The sequence below is a fragment of the Sphaerodactylus townsendi genome, linkage group LG15 (genome assembly GCF_021028975.2).
Source record: "Sphaerodactylus townsendi isolate TG3544 linkage group LG15, MPM_Stown_v2.3, whole genome shotgun sequence".
NCBI lineage: Eukaryota > Metazoa > Chordata > Lepidosauria > Squamata > Sphaerodactylidae > Sphaerodactylus > Sphaerodactylus townsendi.
This window is the reverse complement of record NC_059439.1, coordinates 37,242,815-37,259,660: the sequence shown is the minus strand read 5'-3', so window position 1 is coordinate 37,259,660 and position 16,846 is coordinate 37,242,815. Positions and strand designations below refer to the sequence as shown.

Genomic DNA, 16,846 nt, shown 5'->3' with positions numbered 1-16,846 from the left:
GCACGCACAAAAGACCGCAGCGATGCTTGGCACTCTCAGTGCAGATGGATAATATCTCCACGGAAAGAAATAATCTTTGCAACTCCTTCCTAAAACCGGCTTGACCAAATAACAACAAACAAACTAGGCTTTGAGGTTAGTACAGAGAGCAGTTTCCACAAAGCCGGTATTGGAAGGAGTCATGCCCATAATTTCCACGGATAAAGATCTGTAGGAAACGGCTGCTCTCCTTTGGACACTCCACTCCACGGTCCAGACGCAATCACCCTCCCTCGCAACAGGTGGCTGCTTTTTCGCTATCAACTTGATCAATAGCTTTCCATTGTGAAGGCAATTGATCCCGGGGTTTAATCTGGACTGTGTTCCATTTTTCATGACTCACCAGGTCTCCTGGCTCGTAGCTCACGACTGAAAGCAGCGAGAGAAGCGCGCAGGTGGAGTTCACTTCCGGCAAGGTGTCTAAGACGCTCTTCAAGGTGGCCAGCCCCTTGCTTTTGGGGGGAGGCTGCCTCAAGGTGGCGGGTGTGTTGGGCATCCAGGCGGCGAAATCAAACTGTCCCACACAAAAAAGGCCAAAGGAGGAAGGGGTTAGAGCTAAGCGGAGTCTAACTCAGACGGCTTGGAAAGCCCAGGGGAAAGATGATAGACTCCAATAATATACGTCTTGTAGAAGAGGCCCTGGATTGTTCACTTAATTTCATAAAATCTCTGCAGTTTAGGTTTGTCAGCTGTGGGCTGGGGAGTTCCTGGGCATCTGGGGTGCAGAAGCGTAGCTACAAGGGGACCAGGGGGTGCGGGTCGCACAGGGCTCCCGCTTGGGGGGGGGGGAGCAAAAATTTCAGGTTTGTTTTTTGTATTTTTAAAGTATTTTTCAGTTTTTGGCCTGCAGGGGGCGCAGTTTTTAGGCTAGCAGCACCAAAATTTCTGGGAGTTTTCAGGGGACTCTCCTGATGATACCACCCAAGTTAGGTGAGGTTTGGTTCAGGGAGTCCAAAGTTATGGACTCCCAAAGGGGGTGCCCCCATCCCCCATTGTTTCCAATGGGAGCTAATAGGAGATGGGGGCTACACTTTTGAGAGTCCATAACATTGTACCCCCTGAACCAAGCCTCATAAAACCTGGCTGGTATCATCAGGAGAGTGTCCTAAAGATACCCTGAAATTTTAATGCTGCTAGCCTAAAAACTGTGCATTCTGCAGGCTGAAAACTGAAAAAACACTAAAAAATACAAAAAACACAAACCAACATGGCGGGGGGGGGGGGGAGCAAAACTCAGATTTTGCACCGGGCTCCATTTTCCCTAGCTACGCCTCTGCTGGGGTGAAACCTAGGGAAGGTGGGGTTTGGAAAGAGGTGGGAGAGGAGAATTAATTTGGCAGTCGACCATTCTAGATCCAGAATCACCAAGCCAGACCAGGTAGTTTTGGGTTTTTGGAAATATCTTTCTTTCCCCCCACCTCTATGAGGAAGGCACAGCAACAGATAAAGGCTATCTGGTGACCTCTGACTGACTCGTAGCCTTTGACAGTTCTCTCTAGGTGCAAAACACAGCGGAGTTGGAGTACTTTTATTTTCATTCCCGGAGGATTCCAGGAAAATGTAATATTTTGGTTATAAATATGTATCTGGAACCAAAGCTAGAAGTGTCTAGTAGTCATGTGAAGCAGCTAAAGGGCTGAAATCAGATTCCTGAGTCAAAATAGTGATTTCAGCTGAGGGGGAGAAGAACCAACTACCAACTACCAACATCAAGGGTGGTTTCAGGGGCATGTGCTAGGACTGCGGTGGCGAACCTATGGCACGGGTGCCAGAGGTGGCACTTAGAGCCCTCTCTGTGGGCACATGTGCACAGAGTTCATCATGTGGGGCGGGGGGTGGAAAATCACCCCTACCACATAATAATACACATCTGGGCTAGCCTAAGCACGCATCCTCTTTACCAGAGTAAGTTTGGTTGCTGGTAAATAACGGTTTCTGAGCAAACCCCTCCTAGGGTCGCGGATTCACCCATCCGAAGCTGCTGCAACGGTTGTTTCATCTCGCTTTACTCCCGAAGTAACGTATTTCCAACCGTCTTTTCTAAACAAAAACCTCAGCATTCAGGTTAAATGGCCGTGTTGGCACTTTGCAATAAATAAGTGGGTTTTGGGTGGCAATTTGGGCACTCGGTCTCGAAAAGGTTCGCCATCACTGTGCTAGGAGATAGAGGGGGCATGTGCTAGGACAGGGGTCTTCAAACTATGGCCCTCCAGATGTTCATAGACTACAATTCCCATGAGCCCTACCACTTGGCCATGCTGGCAGGGGCTGATGGGAACTGTAGTCCATGAACATCTGGAGGGCCATAGTTTGAAGACCCCTGCGCTAGGAGATAGATGGGAGGTAGAGGTCTTGCCCCCTTCCGGTGAAGATCCATACCTGCCCACTGTTGACTGCAGCATGTCTTGCAGAGCAACAGAAGATGATCATGGTGAGGAATTTGATAAGCTGATCCTTGGTTTCCAGTGTAGAAGGAACACCTGTTGGGAGTGGACAGGACGTTTAGCAACTATAACCTGAGAAATGTCGCGTGGAGGGGGTGGGGGGTGTGGGGGTGGGTGCTTGTAATTCACACCTTTGGCCACTGGAGGGCAGCAGCAGCAGCATCCCCAGCGGCTCCCCTGGCCAAAGAGGCTCGGACACGCCACAACTTCGACGTGGGGGCCTCGTGCGAAGGTGGCGCCCTAGGGCGGCTCTCGGTTCCATCGTCCAAAGGGGCTGCCAAGCTCAAAGAGGCTTGGGGAGATAGCGGAATCTCCCCCATAACCTCCACGTGCGGTCTCGTGCGAAGGCGGCGGTCAGCGTGGCGTGGTCCAGGGGAGGGACGGGGGGGGGGGGGCTCTCCCGGGCACTGGGGGGCAGATTTTCCTCAGCTGCGGCACCCGATCAGGAGGGGGGGCGGGGGGTCCCGGGGGAGCCAGGCCAAGTGGGGGGGGGCGTTTGAAGCCAATGACGGGAGCCCCTCCCTCCCCATTGCTTCTGGGGTGCCGAGTCCCGAGAGAGCGCCCCGATTGGGCCGCCGCCCTTCCTCCTCCTCCTCCTGCTGCTGCTGCTTGATTGGCCGGCGGGGTGCCGATATGTCATTTTGGTGCAGATGTGTCTAAAAATGCACCCCCTGCGTGCACCAATGACCTGGTGCAAAACAATTTTTGGGTCCTGGTGGGGTGGCCGCCCATGGGGGGCGGGGGGGGGGGCGGAGAGAATCCAACTCAGGTTTTGCCCAGGGCTCCAGTTTGCCTCCTTACGCCCCTGCCCTCATTAAAGTTGTAAACTGTGTTTGTGTTTACATGAACGGAAACTGAATGTCACAAGACCGCATCCTTGGACCTGACAGATAGGTCTTAATTACCCCGCCCTCTTCCTGGACTAGATGCCATAAAAAAAAACCCTGACCAGAGACTTCAGATTGCTTCTAAGATTCATCCACTCTTAAGATTCAACTCATGGCTTCAACTGTATTGTTTTCGTATACTTGGAACTGTTTCCAGCTGAGAGAAGCCTCTCTGTAATTTTTCCTTAATTTATTTTCTTTCCTTTTAATAAACTTTTAAAAACTCAGCTGTTTGAGAGTACCTGGATCAAGGACCCTGTCTCTTGGTATGTTACTGGAAAGAGGGCCCCAGCTGATGGCAACCCCTCCTTTCTTTCACAGTACATATGCAATTGCAACAGATTTATGAGGTCATCAGCAAAGGGCTTTCAGAGAAAGTGAAAGCAGAGGAAATTTCCCGTTGCCTTTGTCTGCAGGGACTTCCTTGATGATGATGATGAAGAAGAAGAGTTTGGATTTATATCCCCCTTTCTCTCCTGCAGGAGTCTCAAAGGGGCTGACAATCTCCTTGCCCTTCCCCCCTCACAACAAACACCCTGTGAGGTGGGTGGGGCTGAGAGAGCTACGAAGAGCTGTGACTAGCCCAAGGTCACCCAGCCGGCGTGTGTGGGAGTGCCCAGGCAAATCTGAATTCCCCAGAGAAGCCTCCACAGCTCAGGCGGCAGAGCGGGGAATCAAACCCGGTTCCTCCAGATTAGGTACCTGAGCTCTTAACCTCCTACGCCACTGCTGCTCCTTGATGACCCCCCATCCAAGGATTTGATGAGATGCCGGCTCCCCGCTCCCTTGCTGACCCTTGGCGAAGCCTTACCAGACGACTTCAGGCCCAGGAACGCTTCTGTGAAAATTTCGCGCACCCAGGCTTGCAATTCGGGGTCCTCCTTGACGGCTTCGTCAGATTTGTAGTAGAGACCGACGATGCCTGAGACCAGCCTGGAAGCAGAGCAGAGGAAGGGAGGCGGAGTCAATCCTGGACGAAACTCCAGAAGAGACTCCGGGACTTTGGAAGGCCGTTGCTTGACCCACCAAAGGTAGAGGCAGCATTTAAATGCATCTCTGGGTCAAGCAGCTGATTGCCTTTTTCATGCGCCGGTTGATGGCAGAGACGGCATGTTGGGGAGGGAAACCATGACTCTTACAAGAAGATTCACCAGAGGGGTACCAGGGGTAAATGGCGCCTGGAGACAAATTGTCTCCAGGATGCCCCCAGACTCTGCCCCCCACCACCACCCCAACTCCATCCCCTGATGCTCCCAGGCTCCACCCCCCACTGCCCTCGACCACGTCCAGGGTGGGGTTGAGGGCGCTTGGAGGCAGCAGGAAGTTCTATGTTGCTGCGGCGCGTATCCGGGATGGGGTCGCAGGCATAAACAATAGACAGCAGGACTTCTCCCGGTCACGCCAGTTGATTTTGTGCCCCCCATGTAACCAGAAGAGTGGCACCCGGGGACAAGGGGTAGCCCTTGTCCCTAGGCAGATACGCCACTGAGATTCACAGCTTTAGGGTGTTGTGGCTTCCGGGCAGCGGTCGTATGTTCCAGTAGTACGTACCTCTGACGTGCTTCACCCTGCATTCCGTGGCTGGCATCTTTAGATCCTCTGAAGCATGCCAGCCACATGATGCAGGCATAAAACGCCAGGAGAACATGCCATCGGAACACGGCCATACAATCTGAAAACTCAAGTAACACCCTTAGTGCATTCCAGTTTAAAAGCCTTTGACAAATACATCTACAGCTTTCTCGGTGAAGTCCTTAAGTTGCCTGGATCCTGATAATGTTATTCAGCCATATCCCCCCCCCAAAAAAAACTGGAACTGGGTTGAGGGATTGTTTGCAATTCTTTTTTTTTTAATAATCTCCCTGTTCTTATTCTAGCCATAAAAAAACCTGGATTTAATTTCCAGTTCTGGCTCAAGGGAGTTGCTCAATCCGAGCTTGTAGGAACACATCTGGAAGGGGGAGTAGTTCCAAGCAAGGGTTGTGTCTTGACAGTTAACTCTTGCCTGCCCGAGCACTCTGAATAATCTCTGGGCTGTATCCTTCCCTAGTTCAGTGCTATTCAGACTACAACGAACCCAGCAGGCCGCTTTGAGGGGTCTGAATCAAATCCAAATGTTGTCTCGCATTAACTCCTGGATCCAGCTAGAAAACTTCTTCATACCCCTCAGGCCTGTTCCAGTTCGGGTTACCAACTTCCAGGTGAGGCCTGGAGTTTCCCTGAATTTACAACTGATGTCCAGACTACTGAATTCAGTCCCCCTGGGGAAAAAAATGGTTGCCTCCCTGCCGAATTCCCTTTATAAGTTCCACCCCCAAATCTAGGAAGGTTTCTTTATAGGTTCCAGCGCTCAATTCTTAAGGTCTGATTGATCCATTTTATGCAACGAACTCAAGGCCGTGGAGCAAAACGACTGGCCAGATGCACCCGGCTTCAGTGGTGGGATTCAAATAATTTAACAACTGGTTGTTTACAAGCGCCATTTTATAACAACCACCGCTCTAATGAAGTGGTGCTAACTCGCTGAATCCCACCGCTGCACAGAAGCTCTGTGCGTAAAGGCAAGGTGAATTGGTCTTCCCAATGCTTTGGATTTCTGTGCTGCTCCTGCGGTGTGTTTGCTCTTAATACTGGCTCCCCCAGAATCCCCCAGTCCCCAAAGCTCACTTCTGTATGGCGTTCCAGATCTTCATTCCGTCATCCCGGAAGTAATAATTGGGCAAAGAGTCCACGCCTCTTTTTTTGAGGTCATCCGGGAGGCAAAGGGCCGTATAAGTGGAGGCCTGGACGCCTTTGGCCAGGAGTTTCAACATGCCGTCGCGGCCTGTCGCGGTCGCCTGTGGAGCAGGGAACATAAATTCCAGCTGTGTTCTGCGGTCTCTAAAGCTCACCCTTTGGTCTGCTGGAATCAGTGGGGGGCAGATCACTTTGCTATAGTCTTTAGCAGTGGTGGGATCCAAAAATGTTAGTAACAGGTTCTCGCCGCGGGTGGTGAGATTCTGTTCCTCGTGGTACAGCGGCCAATGGGGCTGGGCGGGGCATTTATTTAGCCGCATTCCGGGGGCAGCGGCTAAAAGTAAGCAAGGACGTTTGTGCCGCTGCGCCGGTCCTTAAGGAAACGAATGCGCGCATAGCCGCTGCCATTGCACGCCGGTGCACCTCCTGCTAGACTGCTCCAAGTTCTGCGCGCTACTGCTGAGAGGAGGGGCGTAACTAAGGCAAAAATCAGGTGGCAAAATCGCCAATTAGTAACCCCCTCTCGGCACACACGATCATCGATTAGTAAACTCCATTTTCGCGACACCGGTGAGAACCCGCTGGATCCCACCTCTGGTCTTTACCCCTCTTATGTTTCGGTGTCCCCACTGTTTATGCGCCCCTGGGTCTCACCAACCTCAGCAAGCAAGCAGACTTCCAGCACATCTGGCCACAGATCTCCTGCCTCCCTTTTAATTGTATTAATTAATGGAGACAACTGTGGGCGGCAGCTGAGCAAGCGGAACCGGGGGAGTCGTTTACGAACCTTTCCTTCCCACTCTGTTCCCCGATATAAATTACTCCTCCCCGAGGCCGTAAGAAGTTCCCTTCAGGGAAGGGAATGGCCGGAAGATGGGAACAAGCAACCTCCTGTCAGCAGCTGGTATATGCTGTGAAAGATTATGGGATGTCCTGAGGAAAATATGCACGTTTGGGCTCTTCCCAGTCATCCACTGGTCACCAGTTTGGTGGTGGCTGGAAGGGCGTCAAGTCACCGCTGACTTTTGGTGACCCCATTGACATAGGTGTCAAACTCGCGGCCCTCCGGATCAGGGGTCTTCAAACTAGGGCCCTCCAGATGTTCATGGACTACAATTCCCATCAGCCCCTGCCAGCATGGCCAAGTGGTAGGGCTCATGGGAATTGCAGTCTCTGAATATCTGGAGGGCCCTAGTTTGAAGACCCCTGCTCCAGATGTTATGGACTACAATTCCTATCATCCCCTGCCAGCATCTGGAGGGCCGTGAGTATGACACCTATGCCATAGAGTTTTCAAGGCAAGGGATGAACCGAGGTGGTTTGCCGCCGTTGCCTGCCTCTGCACAACAACCCGTGGCGGTCTCCCATCCAAGTACTGACCAGAGATGACCTTGCTTAGCTTCCGAGACCTCATGACACCGGACTCGCCTGGGCCGTCCAATTAAGGGTGGCCATTAGCTTAGTTCAGTGGTGGCAAACCTATGGCACGGGTGCCAGAAGTGGCACTCAGAGCCCTCTCTGTGGGCACACGCAAACACCGTGCCCCCCCCCCCTACACACATCTAGGCTGGCCTGGGCATTAAACCTAAGACCTAGTTTTGGGGAAGCAGTGTAGGTAACCCTGTTAAGTGCTGTTCCACCCCACTGATTTTCATGCAAAGAACTAAAGCACAATCCTTTACCTGGGAGTAAGCTTGATTTTGCTGGCAGTGGGGCTTGCTTCTGAGTAAACCCTCCTAGGGTCATTGATTCACCCATTGGAAGAGTTGCCTGCGGTTGCTTCAAAGCAAAGCCACCGACTACCACCAAGCTTACTCCACAGGTATGCACGCCTTGGAGCCAACTGTTTTTCCTAAACTGAAACCTCAGTATTATTGGGTTAAATTGCCGTGTTGAGGCACAAATAAATAAGTGGGTTTTGGGTTGCAATTTGGGCACTCGGTCTCGAAAAGGTTCGCCATCACTGGCTTAGTTGGCTGTTAAGGACAATTAGACAGGGGCCGGCAGGAGAGAGGAGAGATCACAAGGCCGGACTAGATGGGCCATTGGTCCCAACCAGCGGGGCGGCCATTCTCTGTGGAGTTTTCCTTGCTGCCATAATGCCCCGACGTGTAAAAGATCCGAAATGCCTTCCCCTTTGCGGTTGTTCTGGCCTTCTTACCTTATCGAATACCCCTCCTGGCTGTATAAGACTAGTGCGGGCTAAAGTGTTGATGTGGAGAGTATACCGGGTGTGAGGTAGCAGAAGCTGAAAGGAGAAGAAGAAGAAGAAGAAGAAGAAGAAGAAGAAGAGTTTGGATTGATACCTCACCTTTCTCTCCTGTAAGGAGACTCGAGGTGGCTGACAAGCTCCTTTCCCTTCCTCTCCCCACAACAGACACCTTGTGAGGCAGGTGGGGCTGAGAGAGTCCTGAGAGAACTGTGACTAGCCCAAGCAGGAATGCAGGAGTGCGGAAACACATCTGGTTCACCAGATAAGCCTCTGCCACTCAGGTGGAGGAGTGGGGAATCAAACCCGGTTCTCCAGATTAGAATCCGCCAGCCCTTAATCACTACACCACGCTGAAAGGTGAGAACTTCCAACTGGGAATCCCCCTGGAAACAAAACTGAACCATTAATCCCCCCTTCCCCGCCCCCAAAGAGGCTACATTTGAAGACACGCTTATCTCTGGGTCTTACCTTGTAGACCGGGTGGCACATGGGCAGTTGGCGGAGGGTGGCCATGGTGTAGACCTCGCAGTGGAAGTGTGCTTCCAGAAGGTGGGTGTTCACCTCGTGGACGTGAAAGTTGGCCATCCTGACCCAGATCTTAGCGAGCGTCCAGTCCCATTCGGAGTCGCTGGGCAGGAAAATGGGAGCTTCCGGACCGGGGGTCTGACTGAGCTGAGGAGGAAAAAGACAGAGATTCGAACTCTGTGCTTTTCCATGGAAATGTCTTGTGGTTTTGGTTTCGTGCTGCAGTGGGCGAACAGCTGCCAAGATGGTTTGGCCACAGAGACTCTGGGACAGGAAGCAACCGACGTTTCTTACCTGGATAGCCAGCGGTTTCATCTTCCCTTCGGGGTTGAGATGCAGCATGCAGAGGGGAGCAGCCAGGAATTGCGGTTTATCATTGAGAAGGCACGTCGGGATGTCCTCCAGGATCTTGTAGTCTGTGATGAAGATGTTCCCTTTCTGCAGGGGGGGAGATGGGAAGAGACACGAGTTGGCCACGAAACGTGCAATGCCCCAGGGGGTCACACTGCAGCCGTATCTGATATATTAACATCATTTGCCCAAGGCTTTGGTTTTATGAAGGTTTTCGGCTGGTTTCTCTTGCTTCTGCCTTGCAGATGGGCGGACTGAAGCGAAAAGGCGGAGACGTGCTAAAGACCCTCAGATGAACTCGTGGCAGAATTAAGACTTGAACGCAGGTCACCCACATAGAAGAAGAGAAGAGGAAGAAGAGGAAGAAGAGGAAGAAGAGGAAGAGGAGGAAGAAGAAGAAGAAGAAGAAGAAGAAGAAGAAGAAGAAAAGGAAGAAGAGGAAGAAGAAAGAAGAAGAGGAAGAAGAGGAAGAAGAGGAAGAAGAAGAAGAAAAAAGAAGAAGAGGAAGAAGAAGAAGAAAGAAGAAAAAGAAGAGGAAGAAGAAGAAGAAGAAGAAGAAGAAGAAGAAGAAGAAAAGGAAGAAGAGGAAGAAGAGGAGGAGGAAGAAGAAAGAAGAAGAAGAAAGAAGAAGAAGAGGAAGAAAGAAGAAGAAGAAGAGGAAGAAGAAGAAAGAAGAAGAAGAAGAAGAAGAAGAAGAAGAAGAAGCAGCAGCAGCAGCAGCAGCAGCGTGGGATTTATATCCCCCTTTTCTCTCCTGCAAGGAGACTCAACAGGGCTGACAGTCTCTTTTCCCTTCTGACAATCACATGTGGGTGAGAGTTACCTTCAGCTCTTCCTGAAGGGTGGTGGAATTCCCCAGAAGCTCAGCCACCATCTTTTCGGTGACTGGGAAGTTAGCTGGGATCTCGGTGCATTTCTCGATCACCACGGGGTTGACCCCGTTCAGGTACTGATAGCCGAAGAAATCATCGTCCTTCCAGTGATCTGCGACATACTCTGGAAAGGCAGAGGAATGGGTTTTTTTTTCGGTCACTCCATTGGGAGACGAATGAATTGGAAACAGAGAGGTCAGAGTCACGGAATTTGGAAGTCACGGAATTTGGAAGCAATGCCCATCAGCAGGGGCTGATGGGGATTGTAGTCCATGAACACCTGGAGGGGCAGAGTTGGACACCCCAGCCTTATGTCCTGTCCGCCCTCCCCCTCCATTTCAGGAAACTTTCCTCTTGGGGAGAAATGTTTCCACAGTTAACGTTAGAAGAAGAAGAGTTTGGATTTATATCCCCCCTTTCTCTCCTGTAGGAGACTCAAAGGGGCTGACAATCTCCTTCCCCTCCCCCCCCACAACAAACACCCTGTGAGGTAGGTGGGGCTGAGAGAGCTCCGAGAAGCTGTGACTAGCCCAAGGTCACCCAGCTGGTGTGTGGGGGAGTGTCCAGGCTAATCTGAATTCCCCAGATAAGCCTCCACAGCTCAGGCGGCAGAGCGGAGAATCAAACCCGGTTCCTCCAGATTAGATACACGAGCTCTTAACCTCCTACGCCACTGCTGCTCCTTAAAACAAAACTGATGTCCCAAGCCAGCCTTTTGATTGTGAGCACTGATTACTCTTGATGCTCGCACTAAGAAATGTCCTCAGAATTTATTTCCCTGCAAGCCAGCAGAATTTCCCTCCTCCATGGCTGCATCCCCAAACGGGGGCGTCTTTATGATAAGAAGCCATCACACGAAGAAACGTGATAGGGACTGATTCTTCGTCTTGCCCTGAAATTGCCCGGTTTTTTTTAAGCGTTTGCAAATTCTTCCTGTGAGAGGGGATGGGGAAATTGCACAAAGTGTGTTCCTTATCGGGGAGGGGCTGGGGATCAGGGGTGGGACATCTGTTTTGCACGCTGGTTCAATCCCGGGCATCTCCGTTTACAGGACCAGGCCGTAAATAATCTGAACACCCTTTCTTTGCCAGAGACCCTAGTGATTTGCTGCCAGTCTGAGCAGACTAATGGACCAAGACTTCGATTCGGTCGAAGGGAGCTCCCTGTGTACACCTGACGATAGGGAAGCTCCGGCCTTCAGAAGTGCACAACTTGTTTTGAAAACAAAAAGGAAACAGACTCCTTAGTCAGCACCGCCATTATTAAAATATTATAGATTTTAGCCTGGTTTTAAACTATCAACTCAGAAGGTTCTTTATGATAGTCTGTCTCCACAAAATTGCGACAGAAAACTAAAAGAATTAAAAGAAAAGGCTAAATACTAAGAGATAAAACTACAAAGGGTAGGAGAAATTAAAAACAAGACGGAGCTGTTCCAACGGGCTTTTGGGGAGTCCGGCCGCTGATGCCCCCCCTCCTCCTTTTCATAACATCTGTGGACCCTGCTGTTCCCTCTCTCCCCTTCCCCTCCCCCCTTTTTGTTAGGGGATTTCTAGTAGGACGCCATCAGTATATTTGATTAGGATGCTGCATTTTAATGGGGTTGATTTTAACATATAGAGCCATATTTAATGATTATTTACTGATTTTATCTGTGCTCTATTTGTTTTGTTGACCACCCTGAGCCCTTTGGGGGAGGGCGGTTTATAAATACAATTAATAATAATAATAATAATAATAATAATAATAGTAATAGTAATAGTAATAGTAGTAGTAGTAATAATAATAATAATAATAATAATAATAATAATAATAATAAAAGGTGGAGGAGCTCAACGAAGAGCGACCGCTCGGCACCAACTCCAGGTGGGGGCGGCGTTTAGGGGAGAACGCCTGTGTAGTGCACCTTCGCCGCAAGGAGCTCAGACTCTTCCTGTGGACATATTCTTTTTTGGATGTTTTAAAAATCTATCCACCTCAAGGCACCTTCGTAGCCGAGGGACTCTCACCTGTGACGGGCGTTTTTTTGAACCAGAAGACCTTCCCGATGTCATCAAAAGTTTCCCAAGAGCCCTCCTGGGCGGAAAAGCCTTTCAGTCTCAGCTCAAGTTCTCTGAAGGTAAAAACCACAGCAGGTGAAGAGATGGGGGAGGGGGGGACAGCAGGGAAGAGTAGCCTTGCCAATCTCCAGGTGGGGCCTGGAGACCTCCCTAGCCCTGCCGTGCCTTCTCTGGAACGCTGGACTACCCCCACTTAAAAGTAATGGGTGGACCCAATTCTTCTTAACGTCAGGTAGACCAGCCCCCTAGAGAGGTGGCGACCCTTGGTTGAAAGTAATGGGTAGACTTGGCCTCGCCGAAGGCCAGGTCTACCAATACGTCTTAATGACAGGTAGACCGGCCCTCTAGACAGTTGGTTACCCATGATTGAAAGTAATGGTAGACCTGGCCACTGGAGAGCTGGTTCCATGATGGGGACAGCCTGTTGGATTTTGGGGAGGGGACACAATTTCAGTGCCATTAGGTGCCATTTTATACAGAAATACCCCTACTCAGTGCGGTGACTTGGGAGGATGCCAATTTCAGCCCCTCCGTGCCAGCTCTTTCTGCTTAGCTGTCCTTGTTCTGGGAGAGTCCAGTATTTCATTTACAGCTGAGCCCCAGAGGCAAAGGAACTTACGACTTGGCAGCGCGCAGGCCGAAAACTGTCGTCTTGGTGAGGGGGAACTTAGAACTGGAATCCAAATCGTCCGTACTTTCTGCATCGACACATCTCGGCCAGCCTGGGGCATATTCCTTCCAGCTGCAGTGGCCAAAACAAAGGAAACTCACCCAAAACGAACCCCGGTTAACCTAGCACAGATATAAGCCATACGATGTTGTCTTGGCCGCTAGCATGATTAGTTTTTTTTTAAATCTATGTAGAAGAAGAAAAGTTTGAATTTGGATCCTGTAAGGAGAACTCAAAGGGACTTACAATCTCCTTCCCTGCCCCCAACAACAAACACTCTGTGAGGTGGGTGGGGCTGAGAGAGCTCCGAAGAACTGTGACTAGCCCAAGGTCACCCAGCTGGCCTGTGTTGGAGTGCACAAGCTAATCTGGCTCACCAGATAAGCCTCCACAGCTCAAGAGGCAGAGTGGAGAAAACTTCCCCACGTATAATTTTCCTGGTTCTCTCTCCTATCCCCTGAAACTTGTATTCACTATATGGGGTGGAATCCCAGAAAGGTATCTGATTGCTGCTTGCGTGCCAGGAAACAGTATATAACTTGAACAGGGAAAACAGCAGAGGGTGGAAATAGAAAGAGTTTGGATTTATATCCTCCCTTTCTCTCCTGTAAGGAGACTCAAAGGGGCTTACAATCTCCTTTCCCTTCCCCCCCCCCCCACAACAAACACCCGGTGAGGTGGGTGGGGCTGAGAGAGCTCCAAAGAACTGTGACTAGCCCAAGGTCACCCAGCTGGCAAGTGTTGGAGCACACAAGCTAATCTGGCTCACCAGATAAGCCTCCACAGCTCAAGAGGCAGAGTGGAGAATCCAACCCGGTTCCTCCAGATTAGAGTGCACCTGCTCTTAACCACTACACCATGCTGTCTCTATGTACATCGATGCCCTGACCTGGGAGGTCCAGGCTATACCCACCTCATCATATTGCAAAAGCTAATCAGGATAGGTGCTGGTTAGTACTTGGATGGGAGACCGCCCAGGAACTCCTACGCAAAGTCTGGTAGAGACAACCCACCCCTGTTCCTCTCTGGCTTTCAAAATCCCACCGGGTTGCTATAACCAGCTGTGAAACTGACAGTACTTTGCAACACCTTGTAAACTGATTGAAGACTGTTCTATGGATGCCGCCCTGTTATGATACTGGGAAACTCTACCTTGAGGATGCGAGACTCACCGGTAGCATTCTTGGCGACTTTTCAGCTCTTCCTTACGATGTTCCAAAAGGAGGGAGTTGCTGGAATCATCAGCAACCGTTTTGGCTGGAGAAGAAAGGGTAGAGTAAATGCGCTTGAAGGTAGGACTGTGTCACTACAACGGAGGAGCGCCAGGTCAGACTGCCCCAGAATCTTTAAAATGATATTCCCGCCAGCTGTTTGACAGCTGGCTACCTGAGTTGGACCAGAGGAACCCACACAACGCTCCGGCAAGTGAGAAACGGAGGCTGTTTGCCATCGCCTTCTTCTACAAGGTCTTTCTTGGTGGGGCACACAAATATAGGGAGGTAGACTTCCTCTACAAGGTCTTTCTTGGTGGACTCCCATCCACGTACTGACCCAGTTTAGCTTCAGAGATCTGACAAGATGTCCCCCCCCCCCCCCCCGAACTCTTTGGTGGGATACACAAATATAGAAAGACTTTTACCTGCTCCCTCCCGCAGCTTCAGGGTGCCATAGCCCTCCAGCCACTGGTAGGAGGGGAACTGGTAGGTCGTCCCTTGCTGGGTTGTCACCTTGACGTAGTCACAGAGCCAGCTGTCCTTGGGGAAGAACAGGTAGGCCTCTTTGTGGAGTTCGACCTGCAGGAGCTGTCCCAGGTCCTTCGCACAGAGCATCTCATAGTCATCCACCTGGGGGCACAGAGGAGACTCAGTCTTGGGGAGGGACTCAAAATGGCAGCCCCCCAAGCCAGGCCTGCTTGCAAATGTCCCCACCACCACTGGTCGTCCTTCTCACAGTGGTCCTCTTTCTGTCTGGGCAAAGGTCATGCCGTTATTCGTCAGGGCCTCGCCTGGTCACCTCGGGCGAGTCAGTGCTGCCTGCAGGTGACTAGCCATGGCGGTTTGCTTTTCCAGACCACAGATCATCAGCGAATATGGATGGCCTTCCTTCTATCAGGCACGTAGTCATCCACTATATATTGTCGAAGGCTTTCACGGCCGGAATCACTTGGGTGCTGTGTGGTTTCCGGGCTGTATGGCCGTGTTCTAGCAGCATTCTCTCCTGACGTTTCGCCTGCATCTGTGGCTGGCATCTTCAGAGGATCTCGGGAAAAGCAAACCGCCATGGCTAGATCCTCTGAAGATGCCAGCCACAGATGCAGGCGAAACGTCAGGAGAGAATGCTGCTGGAACACGGCCATACAGCCCGGAAACCACACAGCACCCATCCACTATATATTTGCTTGAAGCTGGTAAGGAGAATGTGTTTTGCTCCAGATTAAAAGGACTCTTAGGATAGAGTTAGGTGGAGGGGTATAAAGTTTCAAGAAGAAGAGGAGGAGGAGGAGTTTGGATTTAAATCTCCCCTTTCTCTCCTGTGAGGAGACTCAAAGAGGCCTACAACCTCCTTCCCCGGAACACAGCAAGGGAGAAAGCGGCAGGGGTGGGAGCAGCCAAGCAAATGGGAAAGGATATTTTGGCAAAAGCCCAGATAAAAAAAAAAAACAAGAGCTCCCATCACCTGACAGATCAACAAGATTTTGGGGGTAGAAGCTTTTGAGAATCAAAGCTGACACCTCCAAGAATATGTTGGTTTCCAAGATGCTGCTGGATAAGAAGAAGAAGAAGAAGAAGAAGAAGAAGAAGAAGAAGAAGAAGAAGAAGAAGAAGAAGAAGAAGAAGAAGAAGAAGAAGAAGAAGAAGAAGAAGAAGAAGAAGAAGAAGAAGAAGAAGAAGAAGAGGAAGAGGAAGAGGAAGAGGAAGAGGAAGAGGAAGAGGAAGAAGAAGAAGAAGAAGAAGAAGAAGAAGGAGAAGGAGAAGGAGAAGGAGAAGGAGAAGGAGGAGAAGGAGAAGGAGAAGGAGAAGGAGAAGGAGGAGGAGGAGGAGGAGGAGAAGAAGAAGAAGAAGAAGAAGAAGAAGACGAGGAAGAGGAGGAGGAGGAGGAGGAGTTTGGAAAGATATCTCCCCTTTCTTTCCTGCAAGGAGACTCAAAGGGGTTTACAAGCTCTTTTCCCTTCCCCTGTCGCACAACAAACACCCTGTGAGGTGGGTGGGGCTGAGAGAGCTCCGAAGAACTGTGACTCGCCCAAGGTCACCCCAGCTGGCGTGTGTTGGAGTGCACAAGCTAATCTAGTTCCCCACATAAGCCTCCACAGCTCAAGTGGCAGAGCTGGGAATCAAACCCGGTTCTCCAGATCAGAGTGCACCTACTCTTAACCACTTGAGTCCTGTTCTTTTGTGCAGACCAGCCTGGCTAACCACGGAGACAGCCGGTCAGGCAAGAAACGTGCCGAGTCCACCGAGAAGACTTCCAGCCTGTCTTCTTCACACCCTCCCAAAGCCCAGCCCCTGTGTCTTTTTCACGCTGGATTCGTACTCACAGCCCCAGGAACGAAGTCCCGGCCTCGGTTGTTCAGCTGCTGCTTGTGGCTCTTCCCCCGGGTCCCGATCAGAGTGATGGAGACGGTGCTGTAGGTGCCGGCCAACATGATGTTGCCGGTGGCTACTTGGATCTTGTAGGTGGCCATTCTGGAAGCGGGAGCGGATCACCGGGACGGACGGAGGGCCTGCGCGATGCTGATTCCCAGACGAGTTTGAGCAGCAGCCTTCCTGCGGGTGTCGGTGTGCAGCCGCCTCCCCAGAGCTGATCTGCCCTTTTCAGACATTCCTCCTGGGCCCGCAGGGACTGGTGCGCTCGGCAGCTGAGCGTGGGAGGGGCTCTGCTTGGCTCGGCCTCAGTTATGCAAGTTCAGCGTTTGCAACAGCTTCTGGCCTGCAGCTTCCTCTACTCAAAGGACTCCTCTCCTTGTAAGCTGCTTTGTAAGAAACTCGCTGAGTGTTTGGGGGCTTTGGGGGCCTCCATACACCTGTGTCAGGTCTTGGCTCAACTATCAAT

The 16,846-nt window shown here is 51.1% G+C and overlaps 1 protein-coding gene across 1 annotated transcript in view; it reads right to left on the bottom strand.

Annotated features, from left to right (window-relative positions):
* Positions 1 to 16,597, bottom strand: part of LOC125445316 (hydroperoxide isomerase ALOXE3-like) — a 19,367-nt gene extending 2,770 nt beyond the window's left edge. Inside the window, exons 1-13 of the mRNA XM_048518328.1 lie at positions 16,332 to 16,597; positions 14,436 to 14,640; positions 13,969 to 14,053; positions 12,746 to 12,868; positions 12,076 to 12,179; positions 10,018 to 10,190; positions 9,138 to 9,281; positions 8,787 to 8,990; positions 8,268 to 8,354; positions 6,038 to 6,207; positions 4,182 to 4,303; positions 2,419 to 2,519; positions 383 to 553 (exon numbers count right to left, since the gene is read on the bottom strand). Of these exons, the coding sequence (XP_048374285.1) occupies positions 383 to 553; positions 2,419 to 2,519; positions 4,182 to 4,303; positions 6,038 to 6,207; positions 8,268 to 8,354; positions 8,787 to 8,990; positions 9,138 to 9,281; positions 10,018 to 10,190; positions 12,076 to 12,179; positions 12,746 to 12,868; positions 13,969 to 14,053; positions 14,436 to 14,640; positions 16,332 to 16,478 (1,836 nt within the window). The 5' untranslated portion in view covers positions 16,479 to 16,597. The remainder of the gene's footprint in view (positions 1 to 382; positions 554 to 2,418; positions 2,520 to 4,181; positions 4,304 to 6,037; positions 6,208 to 8,267; positions 8,355 to 8,786; positions 8,991 to 9,137; positions 9,282 to 10,017; positions 10,191 to 12,075; positions 12,180 to 12,745; positions 12,869 to 13,968; positions 14,054 to 14,435; positions 14,641 to 16,331) is intronic.
* Between the last annotated feature and the right edge of the window lie 249 nt (positions 16,598 to 16,846).